At 41.0% G+C, this 22500-nt stretch overlaps 1 protein-coding gene across 6 annotated transcripts in view; it reads left to right on the top strand.

Annotated features, from left to right (window-relative positions):
• TP73 (tumor protein p73) overlaps positions 1–22500 on the top strand; it is a 1605115-nt gene that overhangs the window by 944023 nt on the left and 638592 nt on the right. The window contains exon 1 of one of the 6 annotated variants that reach the window (XM_044062961.1): positions 1–142. This exon is cut by the window's left edge and continues 77 nt beyond it. The exons of the other annotated variants lie outside the window; for them this stretch is intronic. Coding sequence (XP_043918896.1) covers positions 122–142 — 21 coding nt within the window. The 5' untranslated portion in view covers positions 1–121. The remainder of the gene's footprint in view (positions 143–22500) is intronic. 6 annotated transcript variants of the gene reach the window in all.

The following is a 22500-nucleotide window of genomic DNA, read 5'->3' as shown; positions in this document are numbered from 1 at the left end:
ACATCTCTTGTTCTGTTTTCTCCTTAATACCCATTTATTTTTTTCTCTGTGTGTATTTCTAAGCTCTGGTGTGTCAGTTTTTGTGTCACTGGAGCCGGGAAACGTGCAGCAAGTCTGGACAATGTACTACGTGAAGAAAAAGGTAAAAAATTTAACTGTCACAGTTGTAACAGATGGTGGTGGAACGTAAAAAACAGAATGTAACATAATGTGTAAAATGCTGATCTGCTAATGCTCATGAGGTAAGCTGTTATAAATACTAGCTGGTGGGTCTGAAAAAATGCATAGATTGAAAGAAAGTTAGGAAAAAAAAGTGGAATAAATGTATGGAAGGAAAGGAAAACAAAGAACATGATGAATGAATTAAAGATAAAGAGGGTGGAGAAAAGGTGGTCTGGAGTTAAATTAAGCAATATTTGTTGACTGATGCATGTGGCAACACGATATTCTTTTCTGCATGTTACACTGAATCACTGTGTATGCAGGTAATCCTGCCAGACTGAGTATAGAACTAGCGACTAATGTGACTGTGGTATGTCATTTCTCTGGTGTGTGCTTACTGTCTGGAGATGTTAAATCTGATCTGTTTCTCATGCCAACCAAGGTTAAGTGCAATGCTACGTTTTCATTTAATTTGGTATAATTATGGTTGCCAAGGATTTTGGTTAAAAAAATTAAGCAGTTGCAAAATAAATTAAGTAATATCCTTTTGTAGTTCATTTGATAAAAAAACTGCATCCAAGCAGTTCATTGCAGACATAGCGTAATGCCACCCCCTACTAATATATGCATTTAAAAATAAGCAATTGCAAAGGGGTATAGCAAAGTAATGATCAGGCATATTGTAATGTCTAATTTAATTGTATTTAATCAGTTAAACACTCTTGGTGCAAGTGCATCTTTTCATGGGCAATCTGGGTGTACTGTCTGGCTAAGGGATTCTCTGAGAGTCACACTACAGACCGAAAAAGAATGCTAAGAAAATGAAGTCAAGGGCTAAAGGGTAAAACTGATTAGCAGTTCATAATGTTAATCACCTTTATAAAATTGCCAGAGCTCTGAAAAGTCTTGTGAGGAGAAGAATTACATGTTCTGGGTTTACAACTATAAGATTTAAACTGAAAGAGAAACATAGAGAAAAGTAAACTATAATAGTAGTTATGAAAATGAGAATTCTGTGTTGGTCAATTAGAATTTAAATAAAGTATCCACTCTGTTGCATCCTTTTCTGTTTTTTCTTTTTCTGGTTAATTTTGCTAACTTTGGAGCCCCCGTGAATTTTTCATATTTCCCAAACTGCTCATTAGTTCTGTGTTGAGGATACAAGCTTATTGAGAAGTCCAGAAGGCATCACATTACAGTGCAGGTTTTCTTTGTGATGCCTAGATATATTTTCTTCCCCCTATTCCTGACATATTTTATATTGAAATATATATTGCACCTATTTAAAGGAAGTGAACAATCTGCCATTGCTGTCATAGACTATTAGACTATTAGAACAAGTTCCTCAGATTATAATTGGAGGGACCATTATCAGTCGGGCTCATTTCAAGGACCTGAGGATGGATGTGAGTGTCATTTAGTAGATGCCTATAAAGAGACCTGTCAGCCTCTACGGTTGATGTTTGTCTGTCTGTCTGTTTAAAGGAAAAGACATCTATTTTCCATTACTATCTCAGGCTATTAAAACAGATATTTCAGTTTATGGTTAGAGAGGCCATTTTCAATCCCTCTCATTTCAGGACACTGAGAGGGAATACCAACATGCATTGAGAGATTTCTGTAATAGAGTAGACAGCCACCTTGGTTGATGTCTGTCAGTTTCCACTTATTCACTCATCTGTCCTGTCCCTATTTAGCCTTCTTTGCTCACCCCTGACCTTGGCAAACACTCTAGTACACAGGATAATACTTACCTTTGAATTACCTGTAGCATATGGATGCATTGCCTGACCCATGCCAATGAGCTGGCTATCCCTTTTACTTTATAAGTGTTAGGGCATAAATTCTTATGATGTGCGAATCTGCTCACACCCATGCAGTCTGAGATTCATTGCGAAGTAGGATTAGAAAAGGTAATAGACTGTATCTGTTGTTATAGTAGGCCTGTGTGGTGTAAATGAGCTATTGCTTCAGTAGCTTTAGTTATTTTAAATTGTCTGCAGGAAAGTGGCATTTCAAAGCAACTTAATGGGTCAAGAGAATTTTCTATGGTATTTTTGTGTTTATAGCTTGCCTTCATTCATTAACTCCTTTTAAAAACCAGAACACCACATATTATATATAGTCCTTGTCCATTCTAAGTATTCTGTGAGAAGTATAATTAAAATATTAAAGGCAGCTGCTGACAATGATATCACTGTAATCTGGATTAAAATTTCAATTTGAGTCACCAGTATTTGTCCCTCCTATTCAAGTAGCAGTATTTGTAAGTGTGAATAGACATTAATTCCCCTCTGAGTCATATTTATCCTAGCGAAGGCTAGGGCTACTCCTTTTCTTCCCCTCTTTTGCCTTGGTAGCTGAGATACGCATGAGTTTGGTAATTAACTGGTGTCCACAGCACCCTACATCACATCCCAAAGATCATCACCTATCTTCCCACTAGTGCAGAGGCATAACATCTCTGTTTCTATTAAGTTCAAGTAAGAGTGTAGACTGATGCATATAATCATGTTTGCCAGAGGTTTTGCTTGATGTGTTTGCTCATACTTTATCCCTCGTCTCCAGCTTTCCAGTGAACCGAATGCATTGCTGAACCGGAATAAGTAGCCTCAGACCTTATTAACCAGACCTGGACTAAGTCTGAATGAGGCCCTTGTGACTCAGTACTCTACCTTGGTTAACAAAACAAATACGTCAACTTTTGCAATAGCAAAATGGCTACTTTCACATAAAGGTTAAGCCTGTTGAGGAGATTATATCTAACTTGTTCAGTCGTGTATTACTTTAACACTCAGTAAAATAACTTGCTAATATTCTATGCCCTTACTTTTTCAGCTTGAAACTATACTTTTTTATTCACGTGTTAATCAGGTAGTCCCACTAGTTTCCAATTTTAGGGGATACCTAGGAATACTGTCTCTTTAGAATCACACAGCAGGCACATGGAGGGTGACATAGTCAAAACCATGAGTTATAAAACGCAGCTTGATAACAACTCTTAACCTTACTATTCTGAATTAACTTTAGATGAAGTCATTTGGAAAAGAGATTTTTGGTACTAGGTTAGGCTTCTTAAGTTGCATTGTAAATTCTGGATGTGTCTCTGATTTTCTTGTGGCGTGACTGCACAAAACAATATATTCAACCTTTGTCTGTTCTGAGGTGGTTAAAATGTATAAAAAACAGCTGTTGAAAATAATGCCAGATTATCATATATAGGGATTTGAAGCGTAGTATACAAAATGTCTTGCTATTTAAGATTAAGGAAAGAGTTTTGCCATTCATCATGCAACTGAGTTCCCTAATCTTACAGCACAAATAATGTCATATGTGTGTGTGTGTGTGTGGGGGGGGGGGGGGGTTCTGGTATGAGACTCACAAAATATGTTCCTCTGTAAGATTTGAGCCACTTGTCCATGACATTGAGCTGCCTGATTTCACAGTATCCCACAAAAAAGACGCCATATTTTAGCTTGAATTACTGTTTCCCAAGCATTCCATTGAGGTGCAGTAATCACATTGCTTGCCTAGACGTTGTATTGAAAAAGGCTTTGTCTAGTGTCCTTAGATTTCATGAATGAGTTACTTTGTGGGTGGTTGTCCACTCTAGTTCAGAGGTGATTCTTAAATGTATTTTTTATGTTTTCTGTATGATTCTTGGTTTTATTTTCATAGTTTAGTGAAGTTTTTTTAGGATCTGTGCATTTTAAAGTTTCTTTTTATTCTCAGCATTTTAATTCTATTCAGTTTACTTATTTACAGTCTAGACAATTTTGCCGGCAATGCCATTTTCCAGCTGGTGAGCTGTATTCCATACTTTATTTTGCTTCATCACTTTGAGTTTCAGGGGCTCGATATAGCTGAGTTTTTTTTTTTTTTTTTTTTTTTGGGGGGGGGGGTAGTTTAGTGCATGGAGTACAATCATTTTTCCCATTACTGATACCAATAGAGATACAAGGCTTTAGAGCAGCTTTCTATTGGTTGGGGAGTTGTCAACATGCATACAACATGGATAAATACATCAATAATATACCTAAAATGTACATAAATACAAAGATGCACATTCTGAAACCAGATTTGTGGATTTATTATATGCCGATATGTAAGTAAGGCATTAGTCTATGTGTGTACACACATGCACACACACACACACACATATTTATATATATATATATATATATATATATATATATATATATGGATGTACTTCAGTTAATTGAACATTTAAATGTTTGAAGCTCATATGGCCGAGACCATAACATCGAACATTTAAAAGTTCGAACATTTAAAAAAAAAAAAAAAAAAAAAAAAAAACAAAACTAAATGTTTGTAGCCCCCCACACCCCCCATACTTAAATATACCAACTCCGGGATCACACTACATTGCAGAAAAGGGAAATCTTCCCATTCCGCACTGTACGGGGATCTCCATTCAGACTGTTCGAACTTTTAAAAGTTTGATAATATGGTCTATATATATATATATATATATATATATATATATATATATATATTTTTTTTATTTAATAAAAGGGAAAGTTTCACTACTTTGAAGTTTGTCTTACTCAGAGCTATTTTATGTCAGTAATCTGTTTGCTTTATTAATTGTGGTTGAGGAGTAAGACTTACTGGGTCGAACTTCTTGTTTTTGGTCACAGGAATAGTCAAAGAGGAGTTAAGCGACTTGTGCAAAGTCATATGTTTAGTAATGTACAGGAGAAGCCCAAGGAAATCACATACACAATTTATTATTCAAACCCTTAGTTATAATGTAAATATAGTCAGTGATTTAATGTGGAACACAGTCATGCTACTATGCAGAGCTGCTCGCTGGGAGAGGATATCACCATTGCATTTCACGTTGGAGTACATTGTCCTCTGTCCAAGAAGCTATAACTTTGAAAACTTTCTGTATGGCAAGTTCAATTAACTACATTTTTAGGTTTCCATTTGAATGGGTAGCACAGTGGAGCAGAGAATAGCATTGTCACCTCACAGCAAGAGGCTCCTCAGTTTGATTCTTGGTTGGGCCGCCTTCTGTGTTGAGTTTACATGTCCTCTCTGTGTTTACTTGTATTTTGTCCAGGTGCTCCAGTTTCCCCCAGCATTTCAAAGACATGCAGTAGGTGGATTGGACACTCTAAACTGGCCATAAGCGTGTGTGTGTGTGTGTGTGTGTGTGTGTGTGTGTGTGTGTGTGTGTGTGTGTGTGTGTGTGTGTGTGTGTGTGGTATGAAGAACAACTGCAGTAGGGCTAGCCACTCAGTGGTGGGAACCTTGGCTCTAGAGGATTGTCACTGTTGAAGTGACACCCTGACTCCATAAGCAATACTGGGAAAAGGGGTTGAGGATGGATGGATTTAGGTTTTCAATTCCTGTAGTTTATCTTTCTTTCTATTGCCAAAGACTGCTATGGAGTTTACCAATTCCTTAATAGAATGGAGAGAGGTTTCTGACGGCTATAATCCTTTGGCTGAGTCCATCATGGTTGGTGTGAGAAGAGGTGATGGAAACACTGAGCAGAGGTGAAGTTGTCAGAAAGCATCACATATGCTGTCCGACATGCCAGAGGTTTTCTTAGGCTCAACCTCCTCCATGTGCTGGTATTAGTCTGTGAGGCTGGGAGGGCCTTTAGAGATGGACGTGGACTGGGAGCAACTATGCCTCTTCTGTTATCACAGCCTTCCAGACAGACAAACGCTCCATGTTCAGGCCACCACTGGAGTGGGATGAGCAATCCATTTTAATCAGCACAGTCTTTCTCCTCCCAGGATGGGAATGTCAAGCCTTCATGCCTGTTCCATCAGTCACACAAATCACAAATCAAACCTGGGTGATACATAACACAGACAGGGCTTCATCATGCAAAACCAAAACAGCTTTCAACCTACACCATGGAGAGTGCATCTGTAGGCAGTTCATTTCCTCCATAATGGTTAGCTCACACTTGACAATTACTTGTCACCCTCCCAGTTACCCCTCGAATGCCAGTGGCACTGTGGTACTCCGGGTCATTAACAGCATGTTGGAGTAGAACCCCTTCCCCAGTGGTCTAACTAACCAAAATTCATTTTTTAATGGTTTTGATAAGTTATAATAATCTTTTTGCTCAGTCAGTAGCATCCTCCTTTCACAATGTTCAGTATATTTCAGTACCGATCCTTTACTATAGCCTTTCTCATCATGACTGTAGCAACAGTGCACAACACTGCTTTGGGCTATAAAATTCTTGATTGTATACAACAAGCATTAACAAGTTAGGATACCCATCTGTGCTTTTAGTAATAGATAGACTGATAACCTACACAACAAGAAGCCATTTGAACCTGTATCCAGATGCCTGCTGTATTGCTCTATGACAAAGGTGTGAGTTAAGATGCAGGTACATGATCAGCAGAAATTGAAGATACTGCATAACAGTCTTCTGAGTAGAATTTGGAGAGTGTAATGATTACCTGAGTCAAGGTTTGCACAGAAGCATATGCATATGCACTTAGATGTCATAGTACATCCAAGTTCCTGCAGGATGTCAGAGTTAAACAGAATGCACTGGGATCCTCAGTTATGATAGCATGTCTGATGATTAAGTCCATTTCTTTTCTATCTAACCCAAAACATGTATGTTGAGAGTAGATCTTATTTCACAGTACTTTTGCAGGAGGTATTTACCTTATGACTATTACCTGCATGTGCTATTTTTTCATTTCGATGAAAAGTCATTTAGTTGAAAGTCAGTTGACTGAGCACAATTGACTGAAAGCTCACTTCACTGAAAACTCATTTGACTGAAACTCATTTCGTCAAAAGGTATATGCCCTGTTCCCTACTGTAGTGCGATCCTGGAGTTAGTATATATAGTAAGGGGGGCACAGCCCCCCCACATTGCAGGGTGTGGGGGCCATAGGCCCCCCCACTATTTTAAATGTTTTAAACTATACACATGGATACTTACAAGTCCAATAAATAACTGTTTCCAGAACACAATATATACCCAAACTGGCGTGGCTGTACCCCCACCCCCCCTTACTATATATACTGACACCAGGATTGTACTACACTGGGGAACAGGGCATATACTTTTAGACTAAATGAGTTTCAGTCAAATGAGTTTTCAATGAGGTGAACTTTCAGTCAATTGTGCTCAGTCAACTGAGTTTTAACAAAATGAGTTTTCAACAAAATGAAGTAGGCCCGCTAAGACTAACCTAGTGACATTCTTTGATTTTATATGCATCAAGGGCTTGTGTAAGTCAGTGCTGATGCCTATGTCAGTGCACTGGTGCAGTGGTCAGCATTGTCACCTCACAGCAAGAGGTTCTCTGGTTCAATTCTGGGCTCGGGTACGCTCTGAGTGGAGTCTGCATGTCCTCCCTGCATTCGCATGGGTTTCCTCTGACATTCCAAAGACAGGCATCTGGAGCATTTCTCCCCAGGCCTCCCCTGAAAATGGGTTCTTTCCCGGTAAACAAATATTAAATAAAATAAATAATAAATGTCAGCACGTATGAGTGTTTTAGCCATCTTACCAAAGATTCTGCCTCACCATGCAGTCAGACTCCATGTGACAAGTTTACAATCATCTGAATATTTCTTTACTGCAATGGTACAGATATTTTTCTTTTATTAGATGATTCATTAATTTGCTGAACTTTGACTACTGAATTTACTTCACAGCAGTATCTCTGCAAGTACTTTCACCACTCAACTTTCGTCACTTGTGTTTTTGATGGTGGCATCACCTCTTCACCTGGTCATACTGCTGGAGTCTTTAATGGCATGAACCATCCTGATAGAGGTGGAGGAGGTTACTGGAAAACACTCCTCTTGCCAACAAATTAGCCAGTATTAAACTTAACTCAGCGCTCTCAGTTGTCACAACTGTGTCTCTCTTGTGAGCAGAAAAGTCACTGCAGATAAAGATTTTTGCAGGAATCTGATGCTTACAACAGCACATTTTGTCACTTGTTATTCTTGGTAAATCAGTTCAGAAATAATACATTTTGGAAGTATCTGATACAACAGAACATTTTGGCTCATTTTATTCTTCATAAACCTGTACAGAAATAATAGACTTTTGGATGAATCCAATGCTTTGGCATGCTTTTTCTTCTAGCATATAAGAAAGTCTAGCATTGCCAAAGGTCAAAGGCGTAGAGTGATTGATAAACTAGCAAATTACAGTGCACTGACCTTTCAATTCAGCTGACAAAAAAAGAACTGAGTGAGGTGTGTGGTCCACTTTCCAGTATAGCTGTGCTCCTGCTGACAGCCACAGCTTGAGACTGTAATTGTACACCCATAGGGATATCTGAATGCTGAAAAATATCAGGCCAGATGGAACTCTGCTTCTGGCTACAACCATTTAATACTATTGACAATGATCCAGTTATTTCATTGTGTACTGTTATGGTGAGTATACTGACTGAAATGTACATTTGTAATGCAGAGGATATAGAGAAATATGCCAGATCACCTCCACTGATGGCACATTCTCCATTCCCCGTGTTCTTCTTTGCTTTCCTATCCTCTACTCAAAAAAAAATGTGAAATAAGTAGAAGCCTAATTGTTGCCAAATATATTCAAAGCTGGCTATCTGGTGGGCTGATATATATATATATATATATATATATATATATATATATATATATATATATATATATATATGTGTGTGTGTGTGTGTGTGTGTGTATCTTTTATGTACATTCTGTCAAGTAAACAGTAATCATGTCATGCACAGCCAAACCCTGATATGCAGGCAATGCTAAGTCATAGTCAGCAGATGTGTAAAGCTATCATCTGGACAAAGACTGCAGCTTCCCAGGCCAGCAAGTTGCTGCCTGATATGTTTTCTGCATTGCTGAGGATGTTTGCCAACATTGGTGGCGCCTCTGTGATGCCATGAGTGGCGTCCAGAGATGATGCCATGATAGGTCTTATGATGTCAGTAGTGGCACACACTGCTGTTGTATCGACCATAATGCAGAGGATTACAAGTGTCACCATTATTATGGAGTTCAAGAATGATATCCCTGGTCTGGAGCACATAAGTAAAAGTGGTTGTCATGATGGGAGATACATAGTCCACAGCTGTGGAGTATGAAACTCTGCCACTTCAAATGATGGGCAGATGTCCTTCAAGAATGCAACTGCAGTCATAACATATGGGTTGTCCTGCCTCAGGCAGCCCTCGGTCGGCCGAATTCCAAAGTCTGGGTCCGGCGTCGGCTGGTGTCGCCTCCTCTCCGACGTCACATCGGCTGGAGTATAAAGGCATCGGCCGACGCCATCTTCTCCAGTCTTTCTTGCCGCGCGGTGCCCGAAACAGAAGCAGTTCGCAAGTGCCGGTCGGTCAGCTCCTGTGTTTTCAGTACCGAAGTCATCTAAAAGCTAAGTACCCCGTTGGGGAACATTTTTTCTTGCCTCAGCCGATGTCAGAACAAATTGAGAAAGTTAATAATTGTTTGTCTTGTGGTAAACAAATACCTCATAAGGCCTTCCATTCTTACTGTCTTCCTTGCCTGGGCCCATACCACGACGTCTCGGCCTGTGCTGCCTGTGCTTGCTTTAATAAGCGCACTCTCAGGCGCCGGGCAGAATTTGCCGAAGACTTTTTTGGCGAATCCTTCGCGTATATCATGCCATCGGATCAACCAACAGCTCAATCTTCCAAAAAACGGAAGGACCGGGACCGGCATCCTCGGCCCCGTCCTCTACCGATACTACCCCTAGACTACTCCTCCGCTAGTGCTTCGGTCACTGCAGAAGCGATAATTCAGCCGCTCCAGGCCGACGACACAGCGTTAACTAGTCCTTCGGTCCAGGAGACCTCTCTGGTGCCGGTTGTTGATTTTCCTCCGGATACCGAAGTTCAATATCTACCCGACACCATTCCAGTGGACAAGGTCACTCCTGCACGTGGGGCTGCTAGGCCTCCTGTATCTATGTCCATCAAGGCCTTTGCACGTGCTAAGGCTGCCAGCCAGGCCAAGGCCCATCCTAAACCTGCTGTCCAGGCCCCCTCTTCTGATAAACAGATTATGTCTCTTGCTGCAGACCTTATTTCCCTTATCAGGGGGTCTCAGCCTCATCCAGACAGAGGTTCTCAGCCTCCTGCAGAGAAAAGGCCTAGAACTGAGCAGACTGAAAACCTCTCTTCAGATGAGGCCTCTGGGGATTCTGAGCATTCAGATATTCAAGAAGAATCCTTCCAGGCCTATGAGGACTCTGATGCTGAGGAATCAATTCCCTCTGCCTCTCCTCCAGAGGATTTCTCTTTTGGTGAAATCCTGCACTCTATGAGGGAACATTTCCAATGGCAGGGTCAGGAATTCTCTGATTCCAGGAAAAGGCTCCGTACCTTCCTAAAGCTTCCCCAGCACAGACCTTTAGCTATTCCTCCTGTGATGGATGTTTTGGATGATGTTTTCTCCGATTCCACTGCTAACCCTGACTCTCTCCCCCCTGCTCCTGTCAAGCCAGACAGATATTACAGAGTCCCTGACACTCACAAACATCTCTTTAAGGCCCACACCGTGGATTTAGAAATTATTTCACAGGGTCCCAAGGGAGTGGCTACCTCCACTACCAAGAATCCTTTGCCAGCGGATAGGGAAGCCAGGTCTATGGAGAGATGGGGTAAAAAAAAAAAAAAAGTTTATACCTCTACCACCCTAGCCATGAGGTCTCTGAACTGCCTTTTTCATATGTTTCAGTACCAGGATTTTTTACTGGATGATTTACAGAAAAAGTTAGCCTCTCCTCAGCCTATTGACAGAAAGGCATTGCAGGATCACATACATAACACTCAGCAGGTTAACAATCATTTTCTTCAGTGTGGTTATGATGCATTGGAAGCTTCATGTAGGGCAGCTATGACTTGGGCTGTGATACGTAGACATGCTTGGTTAAAAGATCAGCCACTGCCAGACCATGTCAAAGTAAAGTTACTTGATGCACCTCTGGAAAAACAGAAGCTTTTTGGCGCTAATGCACAAGATGTGTTGAAGTCCATTGAGGAAAACGCTAAGTCAGTACAGACAGTCAAGGATTTCCTCCAGGTTCAAAGAATTGGTCCTTCCCAGACTCGGACGAGTTTCAAAGGGGAAAGAACAGGCGTGGCCGAGGCCGAGGCCAATACCGAGGCTCCTACAGGGGACGCCAATGGCAACCTACAAATCAAAGAAGTGCTGCAGCCAGTCCAGCTGCACCACAAGGACAATCACAATGACTTGACTTTCATACCGCCTACAAGGGCTCAGAGAGAAGCACCCTTGGGCGGAAAATTATCCTTATTCTCAAAAAACTGGCATATTTTAACCAAGGACAGTTGGATTCTGGATTTAATAGACAAGGGTTACAGATTCCACTTCCATACTTTACCTACAAGACAAGGCATGCCAAACCTGCCACACCATCAAAGGGCAGAGGCACTCATTCAAGTTTCAAAGCTATTAAGTATAAAAGCAATAGAAAAGGTACCTCCCCAGGAACAAGGCCAGGGATTCTATTCAAGACTGTTCCTTGTTCCAAGAAAGGAAAACAAATGGAGGCCTATACTGGACTTGTCTACTCTAAATACCTTTCTCATTGTGCCAAAGTTCAAAATGCTAACGTTATAGCAACTCCTTCCCATGCTGGGCAAGGGGTCTTGGCTGGTCACTCTGGACCTCAAGGAGGCATACCTGCATGTCCCTATCAGACAAAGCTGCAGAAGATACCTCAGATTTCTTGCAGGGACAGAGCACTATCAATTCTCAGCATTGCCGTTTGGCTTATCTACTGCGCCCAGAGTGTTCACGAAATGCCTGGCATCAGTAGTGGCACACTGCAGACTCCAGGGAATTCAAATATACCCCTACCTGGATGACTGCCTCATACAAGCAGACAACAGACAAACCTTAATAAAAAACTTGGACTATGTCATGCAATTACTACAGGCCTTGGGATATACAGTCAACATTCAGAAATCAAGGCTACTGCCATCCCAACAGATTATTTTCCTAGGAGCCAAACTGGACACACAAACACAAATGGCCTACCTCACAGAGGAAAAACAACAGCAGTTACCAGAGTACTTCAAAGGCCTAGCACAGCTCTCTCAGCTGACTGCAAGGAAACTCCTGCAGGCCCTGGGGTTCATGGCATCATGCATTCTCCTGATACCTTTGGCAAGACTTCATATGAGAAAGCTGCAATGGTATTTGAAAAGCTTATGGTCCCAACACAGCCAAAGCCTAGAGGACGTAATCCCACTTATTCCATGTCTGCAAAAGGAATTCTTGTGGTGCGCTCAAGCAAGTCAATTAAACAAAGGCATGTCTTTCAACAGACCTCAAGCAGGTCAAATAATTACAACAGATGCCTCAGATCATGGATGGGGGGCGCACATGGAGGGCAGATGTGTTCAAGGTCAATGGACACCAAAGGAAAGACATCTGCACATAAACCAAAAAGAGATGCTGGCAGTGATACATGCATTCAAGAGTTTCGAAAAATCACACTGCAGCAAGGACATTTACTAATAAGGACAGACAACACCACTGTCATGTGGTATATAAACAAGCAGGGAGGGACTCATTCATACCCCCTCTGCAGACTAACAATGATTCTCTGGGAAAAAGCACTGAGTCTGAAGATACACCTGCAATCCCAGTTTGTGCCAGGCAAGGACAATGTACTGGTGGACAAGCTGAGCAGAAATTTCTTGGATCCACACGAATGGATGCTGCATCCCCACATTTTCTCACAAATAACAAAGACATGGGGAAGAACGGACATAGATCTATTTGCGTCTCACACAAATCATCACCTGGAAATGTTCTGTACCAGGACCCACCATGCACTAGCCTGGACAACGGATGCTCTCTCCTTCAGCTGGAATTTCCTAAAAATTTATGCATTTCCCCCTCTGCCACTGTTGACCAAGGTGATCCTGAAGATCAAAGCAGAACAACCAACGGGCATTTTGATAGCTCCAGACTGGCCAAAGCAACACTGGTACCCATTGCTGTTGAGCATAACTCGGACCAAACCGTGGCCTCTGCCCCTATGGCCCCTGCTCCTAACACAACACAACTACAGGACTGTTCACTAAAACCTGAAAACATTACATCTGACAGCCTGGAGGTTACTTTAACTCCTTCCGCTTCCAATCTTTCCAAGGCAGTTCAGGACATCTTATTGGAAGCACGCAGACCATCCACCAGAAAAGCCTATTCAGCCAAGTGGAAGAGATTCAGCATCTGGGCTGCCAACAGGGGTCAGGATACAACAGTACTGAGTATAATTCAGTTATTGGAATACTTGGCAGAAATGTTTCATTCTGGACTCTCATATTCTTCCATAAAGATTCATGCCTCAGCAATCTCAGCAAGATACAATTGTGATCCACCAGTGTTCTCACATCCTTTGCTAAGACAGTTCCTGAGAGGAATAAAGAATATCAAGCCTCCCAGAAAACAACCAGTACCTGCATGGGACCTCAATTTTGTACTGGAAAAATTATCTCTGCCTCCCTTTGAGCCAGCAGCAACCTCGGAGATGCAATTTCTATCATGGAAAACGTTTTTTCTATTGGCAGTCACATCAGCAAGAAGAGTCTCGGAGATACAGGCACTCATGGCAGTACCTCCTTTCCTCATTTTCCATCAGGACAGAGTCTCTCTAAGAACAAATCCTTCTTTCATGCCAAAGGTGATTTCCAGGGTGTCTCTAAATCAAGCTATTCACCTTCCTACTTTCTTCCCCAATCCTCAAAATAGAGTGGAAAGACTGCTGCATACCTTGGACATACACAGGCAACTACGCTACTACTTGGACAGAACTAAGGCCACCAGAAAGTCTGACCAGCTGTTTGTAGCCTATGCTGCTGGAATACAAGGAAAAGCAATCTCCAAGCAAACAATTTCAAAATGGATTGGACACTGCATCAGATTCTGCTATTCTTACCATGGAAAAAGTGTGCCAGCCAATATTAGGCCACATTCCACCAGAGCTATAGCCACATCCACAGCTTTCCTAAGAGTTGTGGCTACAAAGGACATTCTAGAGGCTGCTACATGGAGCTCCGTGCATACATTTACCAAACACTACAACCTACCTTTATACTTCAGATCCCGAGCAGGCTTTGCTTCGGCAGTCCTGCAGGGCATTTTAGCTACACCATCTTTTTCTTAGCTCCATCCACCCCCAGCATGGCTATGGTATTCAACCCATATGTTATGACTGCAGTTGCATTCTTGAAGGACATAGTACAGTTTTGTACCTACCATAAATGTAGATGTCCGATAGATATGCAACTGCAGTCGGATTTTCCCTCCCTCCTTCCTCTCTTTTCCTTCATTTGGGTCCATTCCCCCTGTTCCTTTTAGCTGGGGGTATCTCCTATGGTGTATCTGTTTATTATTGTTGTGCATGTCTGGAAATGTTTATCCATTCACCAAATTTAGCCTTCCTAGGAGGGCACCTGGCATCTGGGGCAAGAAACACTGAAGAAGATGGCGTCGGCCGATGCCTTTATACTCCAGCCATTGTGACGTCGGAGAGGAGGCGACACCAGCCGACGCCGGACCCAGACTTTGGAATTCGGCCAACCGAGGGCTGCCTGAGGCAGGACAACCGATATGTTATGAATGCAGTTGCATATCTATCGGACATCTACATTTATGGTAGGTACAAAACTGTACTTTATGACTGTCAGCCTCCACAGCTTTGACAGTTTACCAGCAGACTCCATCCAGGTCATACACCATCCATGTCAAGGGGGTGGTCTCTAGTCCTGCTACATGAAGCTAGTGCAATAACACCAGATTATGTTCATATAGTTTTACTTTCTCACAATCACAGGAGAGCATTGCCTTTGACAACAAATAACCCTGACCTCCATACCCAGTTTCTGCTTTCAGTGATATCTTCTCCCAATCCAGATCCTGCTATGTGTCACATGATGATAACTCTGACACACTTCACCATTACCCTTATCTGACATATGTGGAGAATTCTGACAGTGTGACTCAACTCTGCACTCACAACTTAGCGTTTACTTGCAGTGCATGCTTCTCTCTTGTTCTTTGTGACATTTATGGAGGACACTTGGCACTGATGGAGCTGGAATCTCACCACTGCCAACTAGAAGTGGAGGCTGAGTGGTGACCTGGCAGTAAAGGTGGATGTTAGCTGTAATCATTGTTTCAGAGGGGTGAAGTAATAACAAGAAAGTGCCTACAAAGATTTCAATAACTAGTTTTCAAAGTACAGTCTGGCTTTCAGAGCATAGAGGAAGTATGCACTACTGTGCTGGGTATGGGCTTCCAGACTCCACACACAGAAAGGACTGCAAGCAGGCTACTTACAAAACTGAGTCTCTTACCACTCTCTCTGTGAGACAGTGCCTTCCACTGTCCCTTTAGCAATGGTAACTGACTTTCAAACAAAATTATTTTCTTACACACACGCACTCATGCACACACACACACACACACACACACACACACACACACACACACACACACACACACACACACACACACACACACACACACGGGCATATGCAGCATTATAAAATTCCCCACAGCCTTATTCCTTGCACAGTGGTACTGCCACCACTCTGAAGAAATCACAGGCTTCCAGTTACTGTTTTTTTTTCTAAAATCAAGCCAAACATGAAATATATAAATTTATATCTCTTTCATTTATAGTTGGTCTAAGCAGTCTCATGGGAAGGCATGTACTGTAAAGTGTGCTAACCAGAAGTGTAAGTAATGGTTACCCTCTTCTCAGATAAGCAACAGTGCATAAATGTTCTTAAAATAAATAAATAAATAAATAAATACCAGTCAGAAGAGCTTAAAGGCAAATGAATACACATAGGTTGACACACACAGAACATTTTAAAAAAGGCAATAAACATATGTATAGGATGCATAGAGAAAAATAAGTAAATTCCACGTTTCTAAGCTCCCTGACTGGTTTACTGCAGTAATCATCATCAGCAACAGCCATCCTGTTTCCTATTTTCTACACAGGGTCAGAGTGTCATGCCAACTGTCACCATCTATTTCAATTCATGCTACTCTTCTACCTTCTTTGATTGCCATGTCTGACTGGCACAGGTCTACAGTCCATCCATGTCTTCACTGGACATCCTCATTTCATTTTGGCTTCTTCCTGTCCCTCCCAAGTCTTCTTCTCCAGATTGTTTTTTTGTTTACTTATTTTTCTACATGTGTCTCAACCACAATAATCTGTTCTCTTTGATCATCTCTACAGTTGGAGCTACTTTGGCTTCTGCTCTGATGTCTCCATTTCTTGCTTCTTACACATTGTGCATCTTACCACTTACCATGGCATTTTATTTATGTATTTATGGACTGACTGACTGATCGAGTGATTGACTGATTGCATTTGTTTACTGAGTTTATCTGAGTGGGCCATGCAACACTCTTTTTCAGTGGAGGCCTGGGAGAAAGCTCCATAGACATAAAGCATTTATAAGTACATCATAGTTGGCCTAGTATGATAATTGGGTAAAAGATGTGTCACGTAATATATTTCATAGCTACATACAGACATACAGAAACAAACACCTTACATAATAAACATTTTACAATGCATTAAATATATTACTATACAAATCGGTCAGATAATGTCAAAAACATTTAATATTTTGGTATTCCAAAAGTAGTAGCAATGTCATAGATTCCATTGTAGCAGTGCTTTGATCATTAAAAAGGTAGATGGGGGTAAAGGCATCTGTGGAGGAAGTGAACTTGAAAGTTAGATAAAGTAAGAGCAATTTTAATAGAGTAGTCATCAGTAAAGGTAGGAAGGAGAGAGGAATAAGTAAGTAGAAAGTGTAGATAGTATAGTAGTTAGTCAGCCATTTGGGATCGAGCATTATTATAGTCTATAACTTGTGAGATGAGCATGGAGGTTTTTCTTAAAGATAATCTTATTGTTTATGTCCTTAACTGGGCTGGACATGGTGTTTCATATCTTGGATATATAAATTGAGAAGAGAGCACCTCCTGATGAGTTCTGGGATTTAGTTTGTTGAGCCACGACTTTATCTTTAGAGTGAAGAGTTCTGCTAGGGTTATACCACTGCAGGAGGATGTGCAGGGAAGGGCTTTCATCTGTGTGGTGAAGTACGGAATGAGCAGTTTTTTTGCTGAAGGAATTTAAGATACTTTGGAAATTCCATACAGTTTATTTTTGACAGTGCAAGCCCAAGTACAAGTGCAGCTATTTCTTACCACAGATTGTGATTGATTGTAGTACTAGTGCTTTATGCTGTGGGCCAGCTGTTTCACTGGAGATGACTTTGCAATCTCTGACTTTACCCCAATGCCACGTCCTTACAAGGAGATAGTCTACCTGAGGTGTATGTTGGCCAATCTTATATGTTACCTTTTGACTGTTTCTCTTTGCTGTTGGTTACAATCAAGCCATTTGCCAGACAGAAGTCTAGAGTAACCTTCTTTATTCCTGTTGCCCCACCATGTGTACCAATGCAGTCCTCATATCCTGGTTTGTCTGGCCTGATATGATAATTCATGTCTCAAACTGATGATGTCTGATATTGTCTGGCTTTATATAAAATGGCCTGAAAATATTGTCTGAATACACTCCTTTCCTCACTATCACAACCCTGCTGTGGGGCATAGGCTGAGATTATGAATACTGCGCTGTCTTTACATTGGAGTCTGATTGCCATTAGTCTGACACTAATTCTGATGACACTCTTCACTATCTTCTGAAGACTGTCCCTCACCACAATTGCCACATTATCTCTAGTTTGCTCCCCCCTTCAATAGGAGACTGTGGATCTCAAGTCAAGTGTCTGTGCCGCACTGCCTTCAGTCTTTTACCCTGGATACACAGGATGTCCAGTGCCCACCTTATCATCATGTCATCCACTTCCTGCCAGCAGTGGTGGCTGGTGACTTCAAATCAAAGGGGGGGGGGGCTGCAGGAGACAGCTGAAGGGGTGGGGCCAATGGGAAGGGGTGCAGCCAACTAGAAAGGGAGGAGCTATGCTCAAAACCACAAAAACTGGAACTTTAATTAAATACACTGCCCTGGGTGCCAAACCGTCATTATGAGAGTCCAATCAAGACAAAATGAAGTATAGAAGCAAAAAAATATTTCAATGCATTGGCTGCATGACAGCTTACTTAATATCTAGATGGAAACAAAAAGATTGCAAGGCATGAAAAAATAAATTACTTTTTAAATACGTTACTGGAATGCCAGTCAAAATCAAGTATAAGAAAAATAAGCAGCACTCAACTCAAACTACTTATCCTTGCACTGCAATTCTAATTATAATTTATATTCAGCTTTATTAAAGTACCAAGTAACTTGCTGAAAGTAGTAATCTCTGTGATACCCCCACTTGTAAAAAATGTTTCTTATCCAAAAAAGACCTGCTGCCTGACAACAACTATCTACTTGTTTCATGGGGAAAACATGATCAAAGTAAAAAATGAAATGCAAACAAGAAACAAGCTCAAGATACATTGCTTAAAGGATTATTGTACAGATAATGGACCACACATGATAGATTGGCATTTTATTTGGTTTACAGGTAAAGCCTGCAAAGATGACTGCAAGTCTCCAACAAATGTAATGAGCTTCTTAAAATAATGTAATCCTGTCCTTTATTACAAATACTGCCATATGCATTTCAATACCCAAGGCTTATACATTATCTAGTTATGTAAGTATTCTCTGCATGGCAACATAATTCTTTAACAGTATGCTTATTAAAGCTTACTTGCATCTTACAATCTCAGACAAGCTTACCTGATGGTCATTAAAGCATTGCTACTTAAACACAGAGCAACAGGCACTTTCTGAGTAATAATAAGTATACATCAACAATATAAAAATATGACAGAAACCAGAACATTCTAAAAAATCAAGGACAGAATAAAAGTAGTACTTGTGTCTGCCTTGGATGGGGGGATACTCTGCACATTTACACTACATAACTGCTCCTTGCCTTGCTTGGATACATCCAGAGTCACTACATGGGGCAGTGGGGTGCAACAAGCATGTCACAATTTGAAATGTCTCTGGCTGACTGTGATGGCCCTGACACATTTGTAATACCTCTCAACCTCAGACCAAGAAATCTGGATAAAGCCATACATAGACATGAGACAAAGGCCCAAAAATAAGGACACTTTTTAAATATTGCTCTTATAAACTTAGAAAGATAATAGAATAGTAGGTCTTGCATTAGTGTAACATTTCTGAAGGGTATGAAATCTGAAACTCCAATGTCTGTCATTATTTTCTAATTTCAGTCTTTAATGATTTGCCACTAATTTGCCAGAAAAACACAATTGTATGGAAAACGGACCGAAATGTGATGCAAAAATATAAAATAGCCACACAATACAGCTGGGAACCTGTCAAAGAAGGTACACTTTTTTAATATTAGTACTGTTAACTTGAGCAGCTGACAAAATAAAAGAATATACATGCATTTCTGAAATAAAAGTAATCTATAATTCTGATTATTACAGTTATTTCTTAATTGTAAACCCTCCACGTTTTCTTCCAAATTGCCATTTTGCAGCATGATTATTAGGGGAAGAGCAACATTTTGAGCCAAAATTGGGGACATTTGAGAGGTTTGGATATGCCTAATTCTATAAAGCAATTTATTTGCATGTACCTCTCAACCTGTTAATGCAGGAAATCTGGACAAGGCCAAATATACTGTGGGAACATATAAACAGTACTAAAAATTGTTGTATAAACTGAGACGGTTGATAGAATAACAGGTCTTGCTTTAGCATGCATTTTTCTGAAGGTTATGAAGTCTGAAACTCAGTGCCTGTCATTATTTAGTGACTTAATGTCTAAATTATTTGCCAGAAAACCACACATTTTAAGACTAACAAACCAAAAATAAGAAGCAAAAATCTATTCATTCTGTGAAAATCTGGACAGTTGAGAGGTATACTTCAGCCAGGGCTGTCTTTGAGCTTGCTGCCCTTCCCCCTCACAAAATCATGGTCAAATGGAGCCTCCCCCCTGCAGTCATTCCAGTGAACCATTACTTGGCTATTTCATCCCATTTAGCATAAACACTAATGTGCATACTGCTTTACGTCTACAAACTTTTGGACTTCATTTGAAAGTTTTATTTTGCATTTTACAGCACAACATTTCTATCATAAAAGTCTACTCAAACTTCTACAGTCCACCAGTATCAGTAAATATGCACAATCTCTGAAGAAGTAAAAGTCATCTAAATAATTCCACATTCAAAAAATCTGTAACTAATGAAGAGGTTGCTGCTAGCAAACAACTTTATATTTCATTGTTTCATCTACAAATAAGCCAAAGGAGGAGAAGAGGCAGAAGGCATGCTCGAAGGCAGGTAAAGGCTAGGACTGTGATAGTGAGGGTCGGAACTTTGAATGTTGGCAGTATGACTGGTATAGGGAGGGAGCTAGCTGATATGATGAACCGAAGGACGGTTGGTATATTGTGTGTGCAAGAGACCAGATGGAAGGGGAGCAAGGCTAGGTGTATCGGAGGCAGTTTCATATTGTTTTATCATGGTGTGGATGGGTGGAGAAATGGCGTAGGCATTATCCTGAAGAAACAGTATGCTAAGAGTGTTTTGAAGGTGAAAAGAGTGTCGAATAGAGTGATGTTTATGAAGCTGGAAATTGATGGTGTAATGATGAGTGTTGTTAGTGCATATGCTCCATAAGTTGGGTGTGCGATGGATGAGAAAGAAAAATTTTGGAGTGAGTTGGATGAAGTGGTGATGACTGTACCCAAGGGTGAGAGACTGGTGATTGGAGCAGATTTCAATGGGCATGTTGGTGAAGGGAACAGAGGGGATGAGGAAGTGATGGGTAGGTATGGTGTTAAGCAAAGGAATGCAGAAGGTCAGATGGTAGTGGATTTTGCAAAAAGGATGGACATGGCTGTGATGAATATGTATTTTAATAAGAGGGAGGAGCATAGGATGACATACACGAGTGGAGGAAGATGCACACAGGTGGATTATATCTTATGTAGAAGGGCCAATCTGAAGGAGATTGGAGACTGTAAAGTGGTGGCAGGGGAAAGTGAGTTAGGCAGCATAGGATGGTTGTTTGTAGGATGACATTGGTGATCAAGTAGAGGAGGATGAGTGTGAGGGCAGCACCAAGGATCAAATGGTGAAAATTGAAAAAGGCTAATTGTGAGGTGATGTTCAGGGAAGAGTTAAGACAGGCACTGGGTGGCAGTGAAGAGTTACCGAATAGCTGGGTAACTACAGCAGAGCTAGTAAGAGAGATGGCTAGAAGGGTGCTTGGTCTGACATCTGGAAAGAGGAATGAGGACAAGGAGACCTGGTGGTGGAATGAAGAAGTACAGGAGAGTATACAGAGAAAGAGGTTGGCGAAGAAGAAGTGGGATTGTCAAAGAGATGAAGAAAGTAGACAAGAGTATAAGGAGATGAGGTGCATGGCAAAGAAAGAGGTGGCGAAGGCTAAGGATAAGGTGTATCAAGAGTTGTATAAAAGGTTGGACACTAAGGAGGGAGAAAAGTACCTGTACTGATTGACTAGACAAAGGGACCGAGCTAGGAAAGATGTGCAGCAGGTAAGGATGATAATGGATAATGAGGGAAACATACTCACAAGCAAGGAGAGTGTGTTGAGCAGATGGAAAGTGTACTTTGAGGGGTTGATGAATGAAGAGAATGAGATGGAGAGAAGGTTGGATGATGTGCGGATAGTGAATCATGAAGTGCAGTGGATTAGCAAGGAGGAAGTAAGGATAGCTATGACGAGGATGAAGAACGGAAAGGCTGTTGGTCCAGATGACATACCTGTGGAAGCATGGAGGTGTTTAGGTGAAATAGCAGTGGAGTTTTTAACTAGATTGTTTAATGAAATTTTGGAAAGTGAGAGGATGCCTGAGGAGTGGAGAAAAAGTGTTTTGGTACCGATTTTTATGAATAAGGGTGATGTGCAGAGCTGTAGTAACTACAGAGGGATTAAACTGATCAGTCACAGCATGAAGTTATGGGAAAGAGTAGTGGAAGCTATGTTAAGAAGGGAGGTGATGATTAGTGATCAGCAGTATGGTTTCATGCCAGGAAAGAGCACTACAGATGCGATGTTTGCTCTGAGAGTGTTGATGAAGAAATACAGAGAAGGCCAGAAGGATTTGCATTGTGTCTTTGTGGATTTAGAGAAAGCATATGACAGGGTGCCTAGAGAGGAGTTGTGGTATTGTATGAGGAGGTCGGGAGTGTCAGAGAAGAATGTAAGAGTGGTACAGGATATGTACGAGGGTAATGTGACAGCGGTGAG

The sequence above is a fragment of the Protopterus annectens genome, chromosome 2.part1 (assembly GCF_019279795.1).
Source record: "Protopterus annectens isolate FY-2018-M chromosome 2.part1, PAN1.0, whole genome shotgun sequence".
Classification (NCBI taxonomy): domain Eukaryota; kingdom Metazoa; phylum Chordata; order Ceratodontiformes; family Protopteridae; genus Protopterus; species Protopterus annectens.
The sequence above is the reverse complement of the archived record's forward strand: the minus strand, read 5'-3'. Positions and strand labels throughout refer to the sequence as shown.